Below are 25,039 nucleotides of genomic sequence, written 5' to 3'. Positions count from 1 at the left end.
GTGGCCTGGGGGACCAAGAACTCTCAACACTGTCAAAACGCCTTAATCTGGCTGGACAGAGTTGCCAGCCACAGAGCAGTAAAGAGGATATGACAAATGGCTTTGCAATCTCCCTACAGCCAGTAATGGATGTGATCAAAGACGAGGGGGGCAGACGCCTCCAATGGTGAGAACTTACTCATTTCAACTCCATCTTGAACAGAAAAAGGAATAAAAATAGAAGCCCAGACTCTTTTTCAGACTACACACAAGCATCAACTCCACCAATCACAACACAGGACACAGGAGGGAAAGTACCAAACCCCTGAGCCCCTGGCAGCACCTTTGAAAGACTCCTGTCCCAAACTTCCTCACGGGGAAGGACCAGGAGGCCAGGATTCTGGCCTCCTAAATTGTGCCCATTGCTTCAGAAGAGCCCGCATACAAAGAGTAACCCCAATGGGAGACCTGCCCATGGCTTAGCTATAATCCACCACAGGCCCCTGACAGAGCTCTCAGATCACTGTCATTTAAAACACGGATCCAGGGGCGCCTGAGAGGCTCAGTCGGTTAAGTGGCCAACTTCAGCTCAGGTCACAATCCCACAGTTTGTGGGAGCCCCACGTCCCTCTCTACACTGACAGCACAGAGGCTGCTTTGGATCCTCTGTCTCCCTCTCTCTCTCTGTCCCTCCCCAGCTTGCTCTCTCTCTCTCTCAAAATAAACATTAAAAAAAAAAATTTTTTTTAACATGGATCCTGAATCAATCACTTTAGAAAGGAAAATGGTAGGGCACACCCCCTCTACTCTACTCTCAGATCACAGCATACAGTGATTACAACAGAGATTACAACAAAGCCCTAGGCAGTGCATGAGGAACTGGGGAGACTTCTTGAAAAGGTGTGTGCTTTTCTTGACCTACCCTCCCCACCAAACAGGCATTGGATCCATTTTGCTTCCCTCCCAAGGGCACAGGCCCCAATGGGTACATACCTAGTACCTTAGGAAACCTTAGTCAAACCCCCAAAACTCTGGAATCATTTTGCTGAAGCTTTGCTAAAGCTTTGAGGACCACCTTAAAATGTTGTGCATGAAATAGTGCCATACAAACACTTCCCAACTTCCTTTCTGTTATCTCTACCTTTTTCTGCTTTATTATCTATTTGTAAACCTTCGCATTTAAATTTCCCAAACCCACTAACACCTTTCCCAGAGGCCTCCCAGCTGCTCAACTCATCACCCGTTCTCCAGACTAGAACGGAGAAAGGAAAGTACAATGGTCACTGATTTTTCTCTGGATGCTAGGTTGGAATTGGGAAGCTTTTGTGGGTTGAACTGTCTCTCTCAAAAAGATATGTTCAAGTCCTCCCTCCAGTGCCTGTGAATGTGATCTTATTTGGAAATAGGGACTTTGCAGATGTAATCAAGTTAAGATGAGGTCAGACTGGATTAGAATAGGCCCTAAATCCAAAGACTGGTATCCTTATAATAAGGTCAGACGAAGACACTAAAGACACACAGAGAGAAGGCCACGCGAAGACGGAGGAAGAGACTGGAATGAAGCAGCTACAAGCCAAAGCATGCCAAGGATGGTCCACAACCACCAGAAGCTAGGAGAGAGGCCTGGGACTCCCTCTCCCCTCCACAGCCTTCAGAGGGAGCATCACCCTACCAACACCTTAGCCTCCAGAACTGTGAACAAATAAATCTATTGTTTTAAGCCACAAAGTTTGTGATAATTTGTTATAGCAATGCTCAGAAACTAACACAAAGAAGACCATAACAGCCCAGAGATCTGTCCTCTCTCTCTGTCTCTCTCTCTCTCTTTCTCTTTCTCCCTCCCTCCCTCTCTCCACCTTCTCCCAGTCCTTTTAGACAGCCTGCTTTTTGTGCCCAGAAGGAGAAGCACTAATCTGGGAATGTGACGACACAGTGCCTGACAGCTATCCATGACCAACCCCTGAACACACAGGTGCACGTGCACACACACTCACGTACTCAGAACAAGGACACTTACCTCACTGGGCTCGACAACGGCCACATTCTCTGCACCCACTCTCCTCTTCATGCGGGCAGCCATGGTGATCCCGCCACTGCCCCCACCCAGTACCAGCACTTCATAGTGGTTCTTGGCTGCAAGGCTGGCCCCTGTGTGCAACCGAAGTGGGCCAGCCTGCTGAGTACCCAGCCTGAGGAAGCAGGCAAAGAGCCGGGCCCGGGGGCCAGACACCGCAGTGGCCAATGGGGTCATCTTCAGGCTGAAAAGGAGCAGACAAGGCTGTGCATAAGGTAGGGACCCTATGGGACTAAAACATTTTCTTTCAGGCAGGAAGGTGGGGGGGCTGGCGTCTGACCAGCTCTAGTTGGTTCCCACTGTCTATTCTCAAGACCCTTATATTCCCATCCGGCTGTGGTCAGAAGTCTCCTGGGAACACTCCACTGATAGCTAATAATTGGCTAAGCTTTCTATTATTCTCCCTCCTTCTTTCAGGACCCCTAGGACTTTTGTTTGAACTAGAACTTACCTTTTAAGTTCTAATAATTTGCCTACACTGGGGCGCCTGGGTGGCTCAGTCAGTTAAGTGTCTGATTCATGGTTTTGGCTCAGGTCATGATCTCACATTTCATGAGATGGAGCCCCACATTGGGTTCTGTACTGACAGCATGGAGCCTGCTTGGGATTCTCTCTTTCCCTCTCTTTCTCTGCCCCTCCCCTGCTCCTTTGCTCTCTCTCAAGATAAATAAATAGACTTAAAATAATAATAATCATTGGGGCGCCTGGGTGGCACAGTCGGTTAAGCGTCCGACTTCAGCCAGGTCACGATCTCGCGGTCCGGGAGTTCGAGCCCCGCATCAGGCTCTGGGCTGATGGCTCAGAGCCTGGAGTCTGTTTCCGATTCTGTGTCTCCCTCTCTCTCTGCCCCTCCCCCGTTCATGCTCTATCTCTCTCTGTCCCAAAAATAAATAAACGTTGAAAAAAAAAATTAAAAAAAAATAATAATAATAATCATAATAATAATTAGCCAACGCTTATCCTTGTCCATCCATAAACCTAGGGTGTCACCCATTCTCCTCTCAGGCACACTCTACAACTGTTTCTTTGACCTTTGAGCCCATCAAAGATGTAGGAGTCCACGAAGAGACACCTGTACAATTCCCTGCCATAAAGGGCACCCCAGATCTTGATGAAACAGAAACAGTCCAGAAGAAACCCACCTTCTACAACTTGGAGTTCAGAGCAAGGTAACTAGGGCTGTTGGCCCCACTCAGAGGCCTCGTGGCTCTGCCTGCTCACGGACATGCAGTGTAATCAAATCACTGGCTGCACATAAGCAAAAGCCCTCCACACCCTTGGTAATTGCAACTCGATGATTAAAAGGCCATAAAAGGAGCCCTGCCTGGTATCATAAAGTTATATTTTATGTAAAGAATCTGCACATGCTGCTGACTGGTCTTTTATTATATCCATTTCAGTAAACAATCTCTCCTTCCCAGTTCCCCCCAGAGACACGCTTTACCTTTAGGCAAAGGTGTCTCTTTGCTAAGCCGTTAGTGCAGTGGCAGTGAGAAAGTGAAAGCTTCTCAGAAACTGGCCCTGGCTTCACCCCATCCACAGAAGGGGCCCTACACCTTGGATGCCACCTACTTACCAATAGGTGAAGGGCCCAGACTCAAAAATATCACCTTCTCTGGGTATTCCGTGGCCCAAATTTCACCACCAAGTTTAGTCCTCTGGGTTCAACAACCCTTTATTAAAATGCAAACACAGGGGCGCCTGGGTGGCGCAGTCGGTTAAGCGTCCGACTTCAGCCAGGTCAGGATCTCGCGTCCGACTTCAGCCAGGTCACGATCTCGCGGTCCGTGAGTTTGAGCCCCGCGTCAGGCTCTGGGCTGATGGCTCGGAGCCTGGAGCCTGGTTCCCATTCTGTGTCTCCCTCTCTCTCTGCCCCTCCCCCGTTCATGCTCTGTCTCTCTCTGTCCCAAAAATAAATAAACGTTGAAAAAAAAAAAATTTAAAAAAAAAAAAAAAATGCAAACACAGCTGAGGGATAACACTTCCAGCTGCTGAGGTCACTAACTTCTTACTAGGAACGATTTAATGATATGATTTTCCCCCAACAAAAGAAGAAGAAGGCTACTAAACAAAGCCAAGAGGGGGAAAGGATGTAAAAGGAAGCAAGAAAGGCTCTGGAGGAGGCAGAATCAACCTAGAGGAGCCAAGTCTGATTTTAATTAGAATTAACTCATCCAGGGTTTCGGTACCCACCCCACCACCACCCCCTCCCCGCCCCCCACAAACACACAACTCCCAAGCGAGGGAGGTGGGCGGATTTGGGTGCCCACAGCAAGTGGGGCAGGCTCATAAACTGTAGCTAGAAGTTTAAAATCAGTGTGACCCTTCTAGAAAGTAACATTTCTCAGCCGTTGCCCCTGCATTTCCATTTCTTGGATTCCAGACTAAGGAAATAACTAATAATGCTAAAGAAAAAAAAAAACCTTTACACAAGTATTTCTCACATATTTATTCCTAATATGGTGAACCCTCAGTTAAGTGGCTTGTGGACTGGCTCTGATTACATCCTGGTTACAGAAAAAACTACAGACTCCACATTGGCCAGAGAAGGCTCGGGGCCCAGTTTTAACTAACGTGAATTTATGACTGACTCAATTTAATGTGGTAGGGAGGGGCAGGGAATAGCAGTCTGAACGTCAAAACATCAGGGAGAAAGGTTAAGTATGGTTATGTAAGATAATGGGTGATTTTGATTTCTTCCGCTTTTCTGTGTTTTATAAAGTGTCTACTACATACATATGTTAATGTTATAATAAAATCTTTATTTTGATAAGTAACATTTATTAAGTCCTTTACACAAGCATTTAATTTGTGACATGGATGCCATTATCATCTCCATTTTACAGATGATAAAATCGAGCCAGGGAGCTGGTAAGTGACTTCCTCAAGATGATATAGCCCGTAAGTGGTGGCCATGATTTGAACCCAGGCACTTTGGTGCCACAGCCTCTGTTTTAAACCACCACTGTACTCTACTGTCTCTGTGATCTTTATCAACAGCAACAAAACACTGCCTATGCGATGATGTTAAAGGAAAAAAATCCAGACATATATTTTCCATACTTCCCAGAGAAGGCAAACTATTTTTTTATGGTACTGACACCTCAATATTCATGTTTTGATATAACTATAATTGGCTTTTTCCTCTTCTTTCTGTGTGCTTTTCTCAAGTGTTCTTTAATGAACTCTAGATTTTTAAATTTTAAAAATCACTCAATTTGATTTTTTTTTTAAATGACTGAGGAGCAGAAGAAACCACCAAGTTGGATGTTGCTGTTTGGTAGGGAAAGAAGATGTTTTATGGTGAACAGACAGTTGTCACATTCTGCCTTTTCATATTATCCACAAAATGACAAAATCGCAGCAAAACCCTTCACTTCCCAGAAAGAGAAACCATTTTTTTCATGGTCTTGACACTACATCTTAAAACCTCCTGGAAAGGGTTGAACAATAGCGATCGAGGAGGAGGCCTGGCTAAGTTCCTGGTTTCCAGCCACTCCATCCAACATCGTTTAACCTCCTCATTCCCTTCCAGCCTAACACGCCATGGTTTTTCTCTTGAAAGAGGAAGAGTCCACGCAAATATTTCCCTCATTCAGCCAAGAAAGCTAGTTCTGTTTTATTTCAGCAGCTACCCATAGGCTGTTTCTGGATTCGATATTTATAAACGCAAAGTCCTCTCAAACAGTTTTATCAGCTTCATTAATAACAGTCATCGGGGCGCCTGGGTGGCGCAGTCGGTTAAGCATCCGACTTCAGCCAGGTCACGATCCCGCGGTCCGGGAGTTCGAGCCCCGCGTCAGGCTCTGGGCTGATGGCTCAGAGCCTGGAGCCTGTTTCCGATTCTGTGTCTCCCTCTCTCTCTGCCCCTCCCCCGTTCATGCTCTGTCTCTCTCTGTCCCAAAAATAAATAAACGTTGAAAAAAAAAATTTAAAAAAAAATAAATAACAGTCATCAAACAGAATGTCGTGGGGACTGATTCTATAAAAACTCTTCAACAAGATTCTGAGAACTTCTGTGTTAGTGAACACGCGGAAGTGCTGGGGGCGGGGGTCGCTACCTGGCTCCTACCCCCCACCCAACCCCGGTACCTATGCTCTCTTCAACCTGGCTGTTTCCGTGTTGAAACAAACTTTATAATAAACTGGTAAGCATAAGTAAAGTGTTTTCCTGAGTTCCGTGTATCATTTTAGTGAACTGTCAAAACTTAAGGAGTGGGGATCATGGGAGCCCCCAAACTTGTAGTCAGCCAGGCAGAAGTGTGGGTCCCCTGGGACCCCCATTTGCAGCTGACATCTGAGGTGGGGGCAGTCTTATGTGGCTGAGCCCTTAACCTGTTGGGTCTGATTTAATTCTGGGAATTAACGTCAGAATTGAATTTTTGGACACCCACTTGGTGTCAGAGAACTGATTGGTGTTGGAAAAACCATATATTTGGTGCTAGAAGTGGTGTCAGAAAACATTACACAGGAACCAATAAGAAGGTCTGACATTGACCTAAATCAAGTCTATAGCAACAACCAAAACAACCAGACAATCGAAGGAAGCAACGGTCACACAATCTTAACCAGAAAGCAAACAGAAAAGAAAGGCCAGGCCTGACCTGGCCTTTTATGACAGTCATTGGATCAGATCAGAAAAGAAACAGATAATTTCTGTCAACCAAATAACTAAGAAGCATAAATCTTACATGATTTCATACATAGTCTCTTGAAAAGGTACCCTGAAACTGGTGAGGTTAAGAAATAAGAATTAACTCTCTCTCTCTCTCTCTCTCTCTCTAAAATAAATAAAATGACAAAAAAAAAAAATTTTAAGGGGCACTTGGGGGGCTCAGTTGGTTGAGCACCTGACTCTTGATTTTGGCTCAGGTCATGATCCCAGGGTCATGGGATCAAGCCCTGAGTGGAGCCTGCTTAAGATTTTCTCTCTCTCTCTCTCTCTCTCTCTCTCTCTCTCTCTCTCTTTCTCTCTCTCTCTCCCCCACTCTTTCTCTCCCCTCTGCCCCTCCCCCAACATGTGCACACTCTCTCTCTCTCTAAAATAAATATTTTTTTAATTAAAAAAAAGAAGTAAGAATTAACTACCAATGATACAGAAGAATACAGCCACTTTATCTCTACATTCTTAAGAGGTGAAACACACACTTTTAAAAAATAAATAAGGCAAATTTAACTTTCATTTAACATGTGCATGCAATAGATTTTATAATTAAATAATTTCATTATTTGAAGTTAGATAAACAGTCTTCAGTGAATCCTAAATCGAGTGCCTCCTTTAAGGGATCAAAATAAATGCTTTGCTGTATCTGTAGCCTAACTAGCAAAGTAAAATCCCTGCTGACTGAAAGGAGAAGTTGGTCTCCTCCGCATCTCCTACTTACATCCCTGACTGCGGGCTCTGGGCCGAGGTCCAGACAAGTCTTTGGGCCTCCATGCCTTCCCACTGCTGGCCCTTCTTGCACAGGCAGTGCAGATCGCCTGTGTCAAAATCTCCTTAATCTCATGGCACATGACATGACACTCACTGGGTGTCAGGACACCTGGCTGAGTTCAAACAGAGCGGGCCTCTAAGTAAGGATTATTCAGAGCATTCTTAATGAAAGATCCATGGGGCCAGCAAGACTTGTACTTAACCTTTCAGCTACTTTTGCACTTGAGGAAACAGTGGGTCTTTGTATGGTTCACAATTATTTTACCTCAAGCCGACATCAGGCAGGGCCCTCCTTGCGTCGGGTTTCAACAACCACAAAGCCAACCTTCAACTTGTCGGCTTTGTAGAACACTTCCAAAATCAAAGCAAAAAATAGATAACGAACAGCCTCCAGCTCTGGTCACCCACTCTGTTCCTCCCACCCTACCTCTCGGCCTCCAGCTTCCCTGGGCCAAACTTACTCCGAGCTGTTATGTCCTGATGGTCTGAATCCCTGTGGGTCCCAGTCTCCGAGACACAAGTGAGCCTTGTCCACGCAGCACAGGTGGGGCTTTCCCCTAGTGCCCAGGTGGTAGGACTCCTGGAAGGTTCCTCCTCTCCCATCTGCTCCTCCCCCTTGGGCTCTCTAGGCTTATTTACTTAAGTCAGCCCTTAGGCTATCTATCACCAGTTACAGCTCTCAACCAATTACTCCCAGAAGACAGGATTTGATAGGAAGAAGTGGGGAGAAACTGTCATAATAATAATAATAGCTAACATTTACTGAGTATTTACTGGTTGTACTTTACTGACACCGGCTCAGAGACTCCTTAAAATAACTTTATAAAAGAGATGTTAGTATCCCCATTTTACAGATAAGAACATTGAGGTTTAGTATAAGGTTAGAGAACTTACCTAAGGTTATAGCACTAATTTAAGCAGCAGGGTTTAATTCAAACTAACTCTTCAGTTGGGTGTTCTCACAGTTTTAGACCTAAGAGATAGTTGAGGGAACATGCCTCACAGCTGAATTCTATTTATGTTCAAATTTAAAGTAACTTCTGCCCCATGGAGAGGGGTGGGAAGGAATCTACAAACTGAAAAGTAAAAAAAATTACATTTCTTGGAGAGGGGTGAGATACAACAATAATACTGATATAATTTTTAAAGACCCCTTATCTTTTATAAATACATAATGAAATTCTTACAATTGAAATGATTTGGAATTTGCTTAAGGCGGAGTGGGTAGGAGCTTAGAAGACACAAGATTGGCCATGCGTTGATAATAATTTGAAGCCAACTACGGATATATGAGGGCATTCCCCATGGTAGTGTATTTTTGTACATATTGAAAAGCTTCCACAATAAAAAATGGGCACCTGGGTATCTCAGTCAGTTGACTGTCTGACTCTTGGTTTCAGGTTAGGTTGTGATCTCATGGTTCATGAGTTGGAGCCCCACATCAGGCTCTAACCTGACAGCACAGAGCCTGCTTGGGATTCTCCCTCTCCCTCTCTCAGTCTGTCTCTCTCTCTCAAAATAAATAAATAAACTTAAAAAAAAAAAAAAAGAAGAAGAAGCAGCAAAAAACAAAAATTAAAAACCAGTGTGTCAGGGGCGCCTGGGTGGCTCAGTCCATTGAGCGTCCGGCTTCGGCTCAGGTCATGATCTCGCAGTTTGTGAGTTCGAGGCCCCCCGTCGGGCTCTGTGCTGACAGCTCAGAGCCTGGAGCCTGCTTCGGATTCTATGTCTCCTCCTCTCTCTTCCCCTCCCATGCTCATGCTCTGTCTCTCTCTGTCTCTTAATAATAAATAAATGTTTATAAAAAATAAAAAAATAAAAACACTGGTGTGTCAGAGTGGGCAGTGACTTTGCTCTTTAGTTACTGAAATGGTAAGTTGTGGGCATATTTCAAGTAATAGCAAGATAACAGAAATACAGGTAATAGCAACATAATTATAATCATACTTCCCTCCCACGTGCACAGAGCTGTACAATTCACAGGGCCCACACCGGAACCTGCATGGGAGGTATGGATACCACTTTACAAATGGGCAAACTGAGGATCACAGAGGCAAGGTGATCCTCCAAAACTCACACAATGAGTCCGCATCAGGGCTGGAGCCATGATGAATACTTTATGTGAATAACAACTTTTTCTGAATATCCCCTGGGGTAGCAAGGCAGGCATTAGCCAGACCTCACAGTTCAGAGGAGAAGAGGGAACTTCTCCAGGCTCCAGATCCCGGGACAGCCTCTGTGCTGGGTTGGGTAGGGCAGGGCAGAAGAATCCTGCAACCCCAAATGGCCACACATACCATCTCCCAGAGGGGCAGGACTCCAGTCCTGGTTTTATGGCCATCGAAGCCTATACAATTTAGGGACTGAAGTTACAAATACAAAATTAGATATGATAGTTAATGTTAACTTTGAATGAGAGAATAAATCACAATAAATGTCTGGATTCTTGGTGACTCAGGACTCTTTCTTCTGATCTGTCTTTTTTTTTTTTAATTTTTTTTTCAACGTTTATTTATTTTTGGGACAGAGAGAGACAGAGCATGAACAGGGAAGGGGCAGAGAGAGAGGGAGACACAGAATGTGAAACAGGCTCCAGGCTCTGAGCCATCAGCCCAGAGCCCGACGCGGGGCTCGAACTCACGGACCGCGAGATCGTGACCTGGCTGAAGTCGGACGCTTAACCGACTGCGCCACCCAGGTGCCCCCTGATCTGTCTTTGAGGCAATTTATCAGAAATACAAGCATAGAAATAATTCCTGGTTACAGCCTGGCTACCCCTCCCCTCCTGGAACCCCCGCTCTGCATGCAGGTGGACCTATACAAGAGATGGCCCCTGAAGCTTGAACTCCATTTGCTTCTGGGCAAATCAACATCTAGTGCCTACAGCACTTCTTTAGGGCACACTGCCCACCCACCTGCCTGGGACTCACAACTTGCCAACCTTTCCTTTTACCAGTTCTGAGTTTTGCCAATCCCCCTCCCACCCCTTCCCAACACAACACGGCTTCTCTGAACAATCTGAAGCTACATCCGGATCCCTAATGTAAAACTGGTCCATCACTGCTCTACAGCACATTCCTAAGTGCCAGGCACTGTGCTGGGCACTGGAGGTGGACACATTATCCTCATTTCACAACTGAAAAAAGTTCTAGAAGATAGATTACATTCTCAAGGGCACACAGCCAATAAGTAAATTAAGTTAAATTAAATTAAATTAAATTACAAAATAAAATATAAAATAAAATAGAATAGAATCAGGATTCAACCAGAGAAGACGGAAAAGAGTAAGGAAGAGAACGAAAGCAAACATCATCATTTTCCCTATGACATGGAGAATACTCCTGGGAACTGGCTTACACAATTATGAAAGCAGACAAGTCCAAGATCTTCAGTCAGCAAGCTGGAGACCTAGGACAGCCAATGGTGCACTTTCTGTCCAAAGGTCAGCAGGCTCAAGACCCAGGAAGAGCTTATGTTTCAGTTCCAAGTATAGGCAGGAGAAAACTAACATTCCCGCTCAAGGCAATCAGGTAGGAAAGATTCTCTGTTAGTGGGAGGGTCAGCCTGTTGGTTCTATTCAGATCTTCACCTGATTGGATGAGGCTACCCACATTGGAAGGGCAATCTGCATAAAGATTCCTCAAGAAAACACCCTCATAGACACACAAGAGTGATGTCTGACCCTGTGGCCCAGGCAAGTTGACACATAAACTTACCTATCATACCCTCTGACTTAACCTATAAAACGGCAATCCAAATCTAGAAAAATCTTAGGAAAGAAATTGTTACTACGATTGGATTAGTACCACTTTTGGGTCTCAAGAAAATGCCAAACATTGTCTCATAAATACTGTGGTTCCTTAATATGATCTCATCTTAATCTGAAGGGCATTCAAGTAAATGATGCAGTCATATTTGTGGTACATATCAAAGGCACTGGATTAGACACTTCATGAAATCTTTCTGGAGGTGTTTTGAGTCCTACTGTATTAATAATGTTTTTAATTTTTTGTATTTTAGGATTGTTTGACATCTGGGGGACTTGCTAATCCTAGAGAGACTGCCCCTCCAGTGCTAGCTAACTCCTTAAGACAGTAAATAACTTGTCTGGGAGCACCCCTCTATTATGTAAACCAACCCATGGGGAGCCCATACTCCCAACCACCTCCCCCACCTGGCTGTACACTTCCGAAAGCAGTATCCTTCTGCCCTAATTATTCTACCACCAGACATCAGGCAACTGGGGTAGCCCCTATACCCCAAAGCCCACTAAAATTTATTCAAATTAGCCAACCCCAAACCTGGTCATCTCGTTCCCCCTGCCTCACAAAAACTACGATATAGGTTTGTGGGGCCTTGGGTGGCTCAGTCGGTTATGCATCGGACTTTGGCTCAGGTCATGATCCCCTGGTTCAAAAGTTTGAGCCCCACATTGGCTGCCTGCTTCAGATGCTCTGTCCCCATCGCTCTCTGCCCCTCCCCTGCATGCACACATGCACTCTCTTTCTCTCCCTTTCACAAATAAACATTTTTAAAAAATAAAGTGCTTTTTAAAAATAAAAAATAAAAAACTATTTTAAAAATAAAAAAATAATAAATAATAAAAAATATAGATTTTGCCCATGCTTTCCCCTCAATTTTCCTGCCTACTGACCCAACAGGTGCTTCCCCGTGTGGCCCAGTGGGGGGTATCTTGCTCCTGTTCCCGGGGAACTCTGAGGAACAATTTCTTCCTTCATAGCGGTCATCTCCTGATGTGTTGGAAGATTTTATATGTGTAACAAATTTTTTTTCTCTGCTCCTCCTTACATATCCGTTGAACTGTCAGGTGGCAGGCATTTAACTGTCAGGTGGCACGTGGCAGGGAGGGAGACAGGGAGGGAGAGAAGAATTTTTTTTTAATTTTTTTTAACGTTTATTTATTTTTGAGACAGAGAGAGACAGAGCATGAATGGGGGAGGGTCAGAGAGAGGGAGACACAGAATCTGAAACAGGCTCCAGGCTCTGAGCTGTCAGCACAGAGCCTGACGCGGGGCTCGAACTCACGGACCGCGAAATCATGACCTGAGCCGAAGTCGGCCGCTTAACCGACTGAGCCACCCAGGCTCCCCTAAAAAGCAATTTAATTACATATTACTGTGGAATGTTATAATTATGTGGGTGATTGGGTCAAATTTTTACAAGTAAATAACATAGCTACAGTATAATTTTTTAATGCAATAATTACTCCAGAAGAATAGAGCACTGGACTTTCCTTTCCTTTGTCATATATTTATCACCTGCTCTACCAAAATGAGCGATCTTCTCCACCAAGGAAAGTCTTCCCATCCTTTTTGTCCTTTTACTCTTGATAGAGGGTAAGTGTCATTAGCCAGAGTTGCTCAGAAAGGGGTTTAAGGAACAAGTTTTCTACAGGATAGAAATACATGTGCACATTCATACCTATACTAAATTTGTCTCAATCATGCAGTGGCTAAATTTGCAGAGCCAAAAATCAGGAAACATAATCTAAGCTACCTTTTTATTTACAGATTTATTTCCCGCACAACAGGTCTGCAAATTAAATTATATTTAGCTGTGCTAAATGTGTAAGTATATCTTTATGGAAAGAGTGGAGTTACATGAAATCTATATGATGCTAAGACTGTTTCCACAAGTGCTTATTGAGAATCTACTACACACCAGGACCTGTGCTGCTGGACAGACACCTCCCCACCCCAGTCCTGGTCCTGGTCCCAGTCTATTAGCTTCAGGTGCTAAGGGCAGAACAGCACAGCTTTGCCACCTAATTATAATGTAGGCCAAGAATAAGGGTGAGCCAAATTCCAGGGGAAAGTTTTTTCTTTTGATATGATATGGTCTAATTTAAATATTAGAATGTTAAAAATAAGCCATGAAAAAGCTAGAAGAAATTTTTTTTAAGTTTATCTATTTATCTTGAGAGAGAGTGAACACGGGAGGGACGGAGAGAGAGAGAGTGGGAGAGAGAGTCCCAAGCAGGTTCCATGCTTTCAGAGTAGAGCCCTACACGGGGCTCAAACCCATGAACTGTGAGACCATGACCTGAGCCGAAATCAGGAGGTGGATGCTTAACCGACTGAGCCGCCCAGGCACCCCAAGCTAGAAGAAATTTTAAGTGGACCATTGGCATCATTGCTAAGTAATATTTTTTAAAAAAATCTTTCTTAGTGTACCACAATTACCACCATGCTGGGTAAGATTCAGAAAGAAGTAAGGAGCACAGTAGAGAAAAAAAAAAAAAAAATCATCTTAGAGACCACCTAGAGCACCAGGAACAGACAATTAGTAGAAATATAAACATTAAAGGCTCTGATGGTGAGGGCTTAGAATGAAGTGAGGAACATATTACTGAACACTGGAGAAAAAGGATCCTTGTTACAGAGGGGCAGAAAGCTTAAGATAATTCTGTCCTACAGTTATGTGAGAAGGAGAATTTGTAAGAGATAAAATTGAACATTTAGCTGAGGAAATTCCCAAGCAAAGTGTTGAAGGTGCAGCCAGATTTCTTCTTGCTCCTTTAGGAAAATGTAAAACAAAAGAGATAAACTAAAGGAAGAATTGTTCAGCAAAAATGAACTAGGACTACTTACTGGCAACCACACACTATATTTGGTGACAAATCAAGGATGGCCCAGTGGGTGGAGCCTAGAGCCGCAGAGGATTATTCCCAGGCCTTGAAACCGAATGTAATTTGTCCGACTGGATTTTATTTTTATTTTTCTAATGTTTATTTTATTTTTGAGACAGAGAGAGAGAGAGAGAGAGAGAGAGAGAGAGAGAGAGAGACAAAGTGCGAATGGGGGAGGGGCAGGGAGAGGGAGACACTGGATACGAAGCAGGCTCCAGGCTCTGAGCTGTCAGCACAGAACCCGACATAGGGCTCAAACTCGAACTGTGAGATCATGGCCTGAGCTGAAGTCGAACACCCAACCAATTGAGCCTCCCAGGAGCCCCTGTCCAACTGGATTTCTAAAATTTCTTGGGACCAGTGACTCCTTTCTTTCCTTCCACTTTTTCCCTTTTTCAAGCAGAACCTTTATCCTATGCCTATATAACTTTTATCCTACGCCTACCCCACCGCTGTATTTTGGGAGCAGATAACTTGTTTCTTTAGTTTCATAGGTGCACAGATGAACAGGAATTGAACCCTAGGATGGATCATCCCTAGAGCCTCGCTCACACGTAATTTAGATTATTCAGTAGATGAAATTGAGACTTTGGAGCTAATGAGACTCAAATTGGATTTTGTGCCGTAGTTAATACTCTAATAGGGGACCTATTTAGGGACCTTGGAGGGAATATATTTTGTATATGGGATAAGTCTGAATTTTGGGGAGCCAGAGTATGAACTGCGGCAGGCAGAATAACCACCGCCCCCCCCCCAAAGATTCCCTGGAATCTATGAATATGTTACATTGCAGGCAAAGGGGACTTTGCAGATGCGATTAACGTAAGGACATTGAGATGGGGAAAGTGGTCTGCATTGTTATACAGGTGGGCCCATGTATGAATAGGATGGATCCTCAAGAGTGAAGAACGTTTCCTAGCTGTGGCCAGAGGGCAGGCATGACTCTTGGAAGAAAGGTCAGAGAGATACAAAGTTGCTGGCTCTGAAGATGGAAGAAGGGGTTCATGAACCAAAGATGTGGGCAGCATCTAGAAGCTGGAAAAGAAAAACAAAACAGAGCAAAACAGATTCTCCCTTGGAGCTTCCAAAACGAATGTGGCCCTGCTGGCACTTAGATTTATGGTGAGACCCATGTTGGACTTCTGGACTACAGTACTGTAGGAACAGAAATTTGTATTGTTTAAACCACCAAGTCCATGGGAATCTGTTATAGCAGCAATAGGAAACTAATGCATCCTCTTACTTAATCATCACAACCATCTCAAGAGGAAGGTGTTGTTATTCCCATTTATAGATGCTGAAAATGAGGTTCAGAGAAGTTTAAGTAACATTCTAGTTAAATCCAAGAACTTGAATATAAACCTAGATTTTTGGAAGTCAATCCTAACACTCCTTCCACTAACCCAGAGATGGTGGACGTGTAGAAAATAAAGGTACCAAATTTTTTGGCAACTGTTCCTACGGAGGTGGCCAGAGAGTTCAGTGCTACCCTCTTGGTAGACTACAGAGGTTTTCTGCCTGCTACCACCAACTATCCTGACCATCCCAGAGGATGACAGGAATGGTCCAGTGGGGATAGATAAGACCAGAGTCTAGCACCAGAGTCCAAAACCACCAGGAGGTTTCAATCTCTCTGGGAAAAAAGATGCATCAAAATGCCAACAAATGACTGAGTGACCACAAGAAAGTTCCGAGAAGGGCAAGGAAGGCAACATGACTTACAGAATCGACTTGGGCTGAAGGGACTAGAGCAGCTAGGACCTGGGCTGGACGTTGAGCAGGGCATTTCAGGAGGGTATAATAATAAGGGGACAAAGGAATACCATGTACTCCATTCCCCTGGAAAGTAAGCCCTGTCAGTACAAACACCTCATATAACATGCTCATTGTTTTAGTCCCAGCACCTAGCACAGCACCTGCCACAATGAAGGATCTCAGTAATTGCCTTAGTCCTTCCAGGCTACTATGAAATACCAGAGAAATAGAAATAGAAATTTATTTCTCACGGTTCTGGAGGCTGGGAAGTCCAAGATCAAGGCACCAGCATGGTGCCTTTTTCCCATGTCCTCACATGTTAGAAGAGGCTCTAGATCTCTTTGGACCCTCTTTGATAAGGCAATAATCCCATTCGTGAAGGCTAATGACTTAATCACCTCCCAACGACCCCACCAACTAATACCACCACTTTTGGGGGCCAGGATTTCAACAGATAAGTTTTGGAGGGAACACAGACATTCAGACCACAGCAGTAATATTTGCTTTAAAAAATGAATTAAGAGATGAGCAGATTTATTCAATACCCTTATATGCCAGATGCACACACAATGAATGAAGGTGAGACAATTCATTCCAAAAAAAATTTACTGAGTGTGGAAGAAAACGCAAATTTCTAGCCTGTATCCCTTCCCAAGCTAGTAAGAGAATGGCGTGCACACTTCTAACTACCCTTAACTTTAGTGACTACAGTGCAATGTAATCAGTACAAGCCAAACACCTTAGGTATTTTGATGAAAGAGTAATCAATGAAAGTTTGTGGGACAGAAAGAATCTGAGCAGGAGGCAAAAGACTGGCAACATTTTGACAAGTGGAAACACTACAGGAGGGTGCACCAAGAGGAGGGAATAGCAGAAGTAAATGAATCAATGATATGGTGACTTCCCTGCACACCTCACTCCAACCTTCTCTGCCCTGCTCAGAGACCTGAGAGCTGACCTGTGAGGCATCAACTCGCCTCTCTTGTCTTCTAACTTCCACTTGGGTGTATTGCTCAGCCAAAAGCCTTGACTTCCTGTGGGGTGGCCCTCAGCTACAGCTCTTTCTCAGGGTTCTGGTAATCACGTCCTCTCTTTGCTTTTTTCAGGCCTCAAATCAATACGATTGCTTCACCTTCTCGTTGGTTTCTGTTAACCTTGCCCACACCTTTACAAATAGTTATTTTATTAAATCCTTCTTAATAACATGTTTGAGTGTGCCAACTGTTTCCCAGAGACGCTGGCTGATAAGGTGGAAAGGCCCAGAATGTGTTTGGGCGATGGAAGGCCAACCAGATTTGGCTGCTGTTCAGAGGAGTAGAAAAGTAGACAAGAAAAAAATATCACAGCCTGATTCTAAAGCGCCACACTGATGGGGTGCCTGGGTGGCTCAGTCGGTTGGACGTCCGACTTGGGCTCAGATCATGATCTCACAGTCTGTGAGTTCGAGCCCTGTGTCGGGCTCTTGTGCTGAGCGCTCGGAGCCTGGGGCCTGCTTCGGATTCTGTGTGTCTGTGTCTCTCTCTCTGCCCTTCCCCTGCTCATGCTCTGTCTCTCTCTGTCTCAAAAATAAATAAAAACATTAAAAAATAATAATAATAAGATAAAATAAAGGGCCGCACTGAGGCTTTCTACTGAAAATCCATTTTGAGAAATGGGGAACTGCGGGAAGTTATGAGAAAATGAATCTGGTGTCAGGGAGCAAATTAAATAGGAGGAGCGTCAAACCAGTTCTGGAAGTCATTTTGGAGACTAGTGCAGTGGTCTACGTGTGAATGACAAGGGCCTGGTTAGGGGCGGGCATTAGAAATGCAAATAAAGAATCAGATAAGAACAAGGTAGAGGAAAAGGAATGATTGAATGAGAGGTGGGAAGGGCACCCTGGGCGGGAAAAAAAAGGCAAAGTTGACATTCGAGTGGCAGAAGAAAGAATTCTATGAAACAGGAAACATGGAGGGCAAGGTAAGAGCCTGTTTGGGGTAGTTTCAGGGAGTTAGGTTTGAGGTTTGGCAAGCAGAATCACCTAGAATGAGCATCATATAACTGTGAACAAGGAAGAGGGCAGACTACAGCAGATAGATGTCCACTGGGAAGAGAGAAATAAGATTGGATAAGCATACATGACTGAAGTTTCGGCTGGGAGCTTAACCCCGGACAGTTGCAATCCCATCTAGGGGTCACAGAGCAGCAATGTGCAGGTGAAATGCAGACCAGAGATGTGTTTGGGTTGACTCACAGAGTTTTCTCAAATTTTGAATTAATGCCAACAGTAAAATTTTTGGTTATCACACTGAAACAAACCTCCAGATTTTTGGCCTTACATCACTGGGCCCACATTCTCACATGTCAACCCTTAGCTGGAGCTGAGCAGTCATTGCTCATCTATACTCCACACACAAGGTTACAGTTCTCCCCAGCCCCACCTGGTCTATGTTACTCATTTGTGTCACCTGCTCCGCCTTGGGGTGCATTTGAACTCATGGTCCCTGCTAATGGCCGTTCTCGATGCAACTGATGTCTTGGAAGATCCCCAGGGGGAAGTACAGAGGATAAATTGAAGCAAGTCCGTTGAGTTCAGCATTTCTGCGTGTTTACTATGTGCCAAGCATTGAGCTAGATGCTGGGGAGACGGCAACGATAAAAGAGTGGTCTGTTTTAACAGGAGAGACCAGGAGCATAAGGATCCCCTAAGTGGTTGTTTCGGAAACTCAGGTGGGGTGGGGGGTGTGGTGCTTGGAAAAGAAGGTGACAACAGAGATGGAGGTGTGAATACACATGCCTACTGAATTTTTGTGACAAATTAGCCACAGGGGATAAAGAAGGAAGGAGGTGGACATGACCTTGCTCAGGTGGATACAATGAGAGAGGGTGTAAGTGACAGTGTTGGATTAGTCAAAGAGCGGTAAAGGTCCAAAGCAAGGTGGAAGAGAAGGAAACCACACCCCCTAAAAGTCCACTGAGCGCTGTTCTGCAAAGGCGTAATGCAGGTCGCGCCCTTCCTCTTGGCACACCTCTTCTTGAGTAATGGAGGTGCTGTCGCCGCCTGTGCGTGCAGGAACTGGATTACTTTATTGTTAACAAATGAACAAAATTAAGCAATCTTCATTTAGGCCTGCAGGACCATGTTGGAACTCTACAGAGTTGTACAATTAAGTATTTTAATATTTTAACGTTAAATATTAAGCTGTGGAGCAAGTGCTCTGGTAGTGGACCAGGAGCAAATCATCCAGAAAACAAATATCATGTACTGCTCCTGATGATTCAGGGGTTAGAGCCACAGTGGGGTTCTTTAGTTCCCTCTTTAGGAACAAAGCATAAGAAATGTCTTTGGGGGCGCCTGGGTGGCTCAGTCGGTTGAGCGTCCGGCTCTTGATTTCGGCTCAGGTCACAATCCCCCAGTGGAGAGATGGAGCCCTGTGTCACACTCTGTGCCAAGCATGGAACCTGCTTCAGATTCTCTCTCTCTCTCTCTCTCTCTCTCTCTCTCTCTCTCTCTCTCTCGATAAATAAACATTAAAAAATAAATAAATGTCTTTGAAGAGTTACTGAAAAAGAGTTACTAATGAGGACTTGGGCCCCCTTTGCTGCCGAAAAATGTCCTACAAGTTTCCCTAGGCTACGTGCATTTTACAATCAAGAAAACCTAATAAGGGGGGAGGAACTGACAATTTCACCAGCCTCATATTTGCTACGCAGAAAATAAAAATTCTATTTACAAAAGGAAAATTCTTACACTTGGGCTTCAGAAAAGGAAGAAATAAGTCAGTCAACTGGATTATTTCAACTGAAAGTAAAAAGTTTTGATTGAATTATATGGGGCGGGGGAGGGGGGTGCCTTGCTTTTCTGCTTGCATTAGCCAATGGGAGTGTGGCTCATGCTCTGGGGTATAAATAGTCATAATTTAGCTCTCCTTCAAGTCCATCACTCACAGTTGGCCTCTAGTCAAGTATATTGCAGGCTTCCTTTCAACATCTGCACATGCATGTGTGAGCCCATCCCCAGACTGTAGATGGGACACACTGGGGAGGAAGGCCTGATGAGGAATTAATTTGCTCCTAGTCACACAGCAGGGGGTCAGCTTAGGCGGAGTCTATTAAATGATCACCATAAAATTACTCATCAGCCTCAGGAGTGCTGAGATTCTGGCTCAGTCCCACATACACGGAATTTCATTACAAACAGGGATTGGCCAATTAATCTCTCATATTGTGCCTTGGAATCCAGGGTGTGAGGTCTTCACACAATGAGAAAAGACTCTTTAATTACAAGTTATATATCTGTTGTTTGAATGTGAGTGAAGGGATGACAAACTCAATCCTTTACTGGTTAGAACAGAATGAGGGGTAGGCTGGGTAACAGGTGTGCTGGGTTCCCTAAGCCCATGTCTGTCCTATGTCTGACCAATGGCACAGTTCCCCGTCCTGGTGAAGCTTTGTCTGAGGGCGTGTCAGGAGTCAGGGAGTTGGGAGACTGGGTCCACATTCCAGGCAGGGCCAGGCAGGGCTTGTCCTTAACCATTCTGGGCCACACTTTCTTCGGCAAAGGATAAAGGACTGGACTGGAAGCTTCAAAGGTCCCTTCCTTTTCCAAAATGCTGTGATCTTCTAAATGAGGGGGAAAGGGAAACGGAGGTTCACAAGCAAGTACTCAAATGGGAACACTTGCGGGGTGCCCGGGTGGCTCAGTTAAGCATCCGACTTGGGCTCAGGTCATGAAATCAGGCGCTTGTGAGTTTGAGTCCTGCATTGTGCTCTCTGTTGTCAGCGCAGAGCCCACTTCAGTCCTCTGTCTCCCTCTCTCTGCTCCTCCCTCTCTCTCTCTCTGTCCCTCCCCACTCCCTCTCAGAAAAAAAAAAAAAAAAAAAAGATATTTCAAATGGGAATACTTGTTGTACTAACTCCTTAGATTGATCAGTGCTGTAAATTATTGCAGCAGAGAATGACAAAGGTATTAACCAGGCCTGCCCTGGTGTCGCTTCCTCTTATAAGAACATCAGTCATATTGGATTAAGCCCTACCCTTATCATCTCTAATCTTAATTACCTTTTTAGGGGCCCTATCTCCAAACAGAGTCACATTCCAAGGCACTGGGGATTAACGCTTCGACACACGAATTTTGAGGGGACACAATTCAGTCCATAACACCAGTATTTGCCCTTCCCAAAGATACAGACATAGTTAGCTATAGTGTGTTCTAAATTTCTTCTTCCTTTCAAAGTTCTCTCCCCATCTTCCTGCCCCAATTTAGCACTTTTACAAAGTAAACCTCAGGGCTGGCTGGACCTACTTTTCTTCTTCCTGTTACCATCCACAATTATTGCTACATAGACTTTTAAGGCTGGGAATTAAGCAGCAACTAGTTTGCTTCCGGCCTAGTCTGGGCAGCTTCTAGCAACTTACCCCCTCTGCTGCTGTTTACCAAATCTTCAGGGTCACAGAGGAGGTACATAATGGGTGGTGGGCAGGGAAAGATAAGAAGCAAAGAGGAAAAAGAAATGTGTATCTATGCCCAGAAATGCCTCATCATGGGTCTGTCTCCGTTCCCTATTAGACATTTCCTGTGTTGCAACACATAGGATTAACAGGCCTAGACATAGGCAAGATGGAAGAGAAACTGCTCTGCAGAGGAATCCTGGTTTCCTATCAACATTCAATTTCATTTTCTCTGGTAGAACACCAGCCGCACAGACCCACACACACAACCTATCGTCCTGAATGATATCTCAAGCTTGCCAACTCCAGATATGTTTATATATTTGTTCAACCAGTAAAAGAAGAAGGAGGAGGAGGAGAAGCCCAAATTTTAGACATATCTCAAACCACCAGCTGTCTCCTTGATGAATTTTGGTTTTTTCAGATATAATCATAAGCAACCCTTTCCAACCCACTTATTCATTCAATAAATATTTACTGAGTACCTTCCATGTACCAGGACTGGTGATACCAATGGTGACGGCCATAAACTTGTAGTCCAGTGAGGAAGACACACAAGTTCTAACGAATGTAACCATTCACATCTCTGTGTCAGGTACAGTGCTGGGTACTCTAAACACGCGGGAAGACATGATTATCCCCACTGAGCAGTGAAGAATCTAAGGTGCAAAGAAGTTCAAAGCCAAGGTCATGCTGCTAGTCAATGGAAGTGTCAAGACCACAGCTATGTCACCTGACCTCGGGCACTGTCCTTCCCACTATCAGGGGGGTATCTTACCCTAAGGTGTGAACTTGAATGGGAAAAAAAAAAAATCACATCTCTACTTTCACCAATCTCTAACTGAAATTTAACATTTTTTTCAATTGTACGTGTTGGCAAAAACCACAGCAGCATTAGCAATACCTATGATTGTCGCCAAAAGAAACTGCAGATGTTCTCTTTTATTACAGGGGTTGCCTATATCTTGAAATACAGTTTATGCTCATTACTACTTCAAAATTATGGTAGCTGTCAGATCCCCAGAAGGGCGCTGGGGCCACCTGTCACTCCCGCCCCCCCTTCCCCCAAGTCCTCCTTCCCCACCCACTCTCCCAGCCAGTGCCACCTGCACTGCATAACTGGGAGGGGCAAAGGGGGAGGCAGGGCTGTGGACTGAGGCCAGATCTTTAATGCATTAGGGTATTTTTTTTTTATGTTCATTTTACGTTTGAGAGAGAGAGACAAAGAGACAGAGTGCGAGCAGGGGAGGGGCAGAGAAAGAGGGAGACATAGATCTTAAGCAGGCTCTAGGCTCTGAGCTGTCAGCATAGAGCCCCAGGCAGGGCTCGAACCCACAAACGACTGGAACCCACAAACCGTGAGATCATGACTTGAGCTGAAGTCAGACGCTCAACTGACTGAGCCTCCCAGGTGCCCCAATGCATTAGGTTTTCTTAAACGCACATATATTACTGCATTATAAATTATTTTTAATATTTTGACAAGAGCTTTGGAAATAGCTTTCTTTATAATGCTTGGCCTTTCAGGGGCGACTGGGTGGCTCAGTCAGTTAAGCATCTGACTCTTGATTTCAGCTCAGATAGTGATCTCACAATTTGTGAGTTCGAGCTCCTAGTCGGGGTCTGCACTGATGACGTGGAGCCTGCTTGGGATTCTGCCTCTCCTTCTCTCTGCCCCTCTCCAGATTGTGCTCTATCTCTCAAAATAAATAAATATTTTTTAAAAAAATTTTTTAACTTTTAAAAAGCATTTTTCTGCGAAGGCATCCTTAGTCTCCCCAGAACTGCCAAAGGGGTACATGGCACAAAGGTGGGTCAGAACCCTACATTACAGCAATGAGAAGCCGAGGCAGACGCAGAGGCTCTTCTCCCGATGTCTTTGAGCAAAAAGCTAGGCTGGGATTTTCCTAATTAAGAGAGATGAAGAGCAAATGCTAAGACGCCCGATTCCACCAAAGAACTTTTCTCTCCTTTCCACCAATTCCCGTTCGGCACGAGCCCTGAATGCTCTCTCCTCTGCTTGCTCCCGGCGAAGCTGATTCCTTGAGTCCCCCCTCTGTCCCACGCGCAGTGTCAGAGGGTAAATGGGTCCCCGCTGCGTTCAGAAGGGCTGTCAACCTCCGGTCCCCGAGGCTGAGCACTTATTGGTGTCCCGGGACGGTGCTAAGTGGCACATTCAACAAGTGAAAGGCGCCAGAAATTCCCACACACCAAACCCACGGATACCCCAGTTTTCAACCTCCCCTCGCAGGTTGGCCCCTCCGCGCCCCCGAAACCTGACGCTCCGGGAAGGAAGCGCGAGCACCACCCCCGAGCTCCAGACTAGGGCAGCGAGAGCGGCGGGGGTCGCGGGTGGGGAGAGGGTGTGAAGCGGGATGGGACGCACGGTGCCGGCTGCGTGGGCGGAGGTGGGCCCACAACCAGCCTCTGGGGTGACCCGTGTCCCCGCCCGGTCCCCCTCCCCTGGCCGAGGGCCCGAGATCGGCCGCGGGAGGCCTCTTACCCAGGGGCGAGCGGAGCTTCCGGCCACAGTGTCCGCGCAGCAAAAGCGGCGGATCCCTGCCCGGCCTGGGCGCAGCGGCTGGGGCCCCGCCCGCCCGCCTGCCCGGCCCCGGGGCGGACGCTGGAGGCGGGGAGAGCGGGGCTCCCCGCAAGAAAGGTCCGGAAAGGTCCTGCCGCTGCCCCGCCTGCCGCCGCAGCCTGAAGCCGAGGCCAAGTGCAGACTGGACCCCGGCTTTGAGCGCGCCCAGAGGACAGAGCCAGGAACGCGGGGTCCCGCGGGCCCAGAGCTCTGCCCGCGGGGCACGCTCGCCCCTACCCCCGGGGCGCTCTGGAAACTGGCCGGCGTCCTAGCGCGCGCCTGCGAAGGGCACTGGGGCCACCTGTCACTCCCGCCCCCCCCCCCCCCACCCCTTCCCTCAAGTCCTCCTTCCTCACCCACTCTCCCGGCCTGTGCCACCTGCACTGCGTAACTGGGAGGGGCAAAGGTGGAGGCAGGGCTGTGGACTGAAGCCAGGCACTTTGGGTGCGTGCTTCCCGCCCGGTTCCCAGGACGTCCCAGGAAAACAGCTACCCTAGCGCACACCTCACAGATAAGGCCACCGTGGCTCAGAGAAACCCAGCCGCTTGCTTTAGTAAACGCTGGTAAACGACCGAGCCGCGCTCTCACCTCAAGGCACAGGCTGGGGTCAGCTGGCTTCAGCCACTAGCCTTCAGGCCGTCTTCCATACTACCTTCATAACTGGAAATTTTCAGTTGGCTGCTCTTTCAAGGGGGTTGCAAAGTGTAGATGAGCGGTCCCCCACCAAATCAGATGGAGCGGCACCTTTTCATCATAAATATGGGGTGTCCCCAAGGCCTTACTGCAATTTGAAGCTAGAAGACGTTGAAAACTTCAAGACGCTGATGAATGAAAGAGAAGAAGACACAAATGGAAACATAGTCCATGCTCGTGGATTGAAAGGATTAATGTTAAAATGTCCATACTACCCAAAGCAATCTATAGGTTCGATACAACGTTTACAAAACTTCCAATGACGTTTTTTTTCCACAGAAATAAAACAAACAATCCTAAAATTTGTAGGGAACCACAAGACCCAGAATATTCAATGCAATCGAGACAAAAGAATAAAGTTGGAGGCATCACGCCTCCCCTAACACCCTTCCTTCTTCCAAGAAGATCAGTGACTGACTGTAACATCAGACAGCCAGGAAGGGG

The 25,039-nt window shown here is 45.7% G+C and overlaps 1 protein-coding gene across 2 annotated transcripts in view; it reads right to left on the bottom strand.

Annotated features, from left to right (window-relative positions):
- Positions 1 to 24,130, bottom strand: part of SQOR (sulfide quinone oxidoreductase) — a 50,066-nt gene extending 25,936 nt beyond the window's left edge. Inside the window, exons 1-2 of one of the 2 annotated variants that reach the window (XM_040492590.1) lie at positions 23,825 to 24,130; positions 1,997 to 2,237 (exon numbers count right to left, since the gene is read on the bottom strand). In XM_040492590.1, the coding sequence (XP_040348524.1) occupies positions 1,997 to 2,230 (234 nt within the window). In that variant the 5' untranslated portion in view covers positions 2,231 to 2,237; positions 23,825 to 24,130. Of the gene's footprint in view, positions 1 to 1,996; positions 2,238 to 21,806; positions 21,825 to 23,824 lie in introns of those variants that run through there. The other variant, XM_040492591.1, reaches the window with a different exon arrangement.
- Positions 24,131 to 25,039: the final 909 nt, after the last annotated feature.

This window comes from Herpailurus yagouaroundi, unplaced genomic scaffold (genome assembly GCF_014898765.1).
Source record: "Herpailurus yagouaroundi ecotype Mexico unplaced genomic scaffold, PumYag 184, whole genome shotgun sequence".
Taxonomy (NCBI): domain Eukaryota; kingdom Metazoa; phylum Chordata; class Mammalia; order Carnivora; family Felidae; genus Herpailurus; species Herpailurus yagouaroundi.
This window is presented reverse-complemented; position numbering and strand designations above follow the sequence as displayed.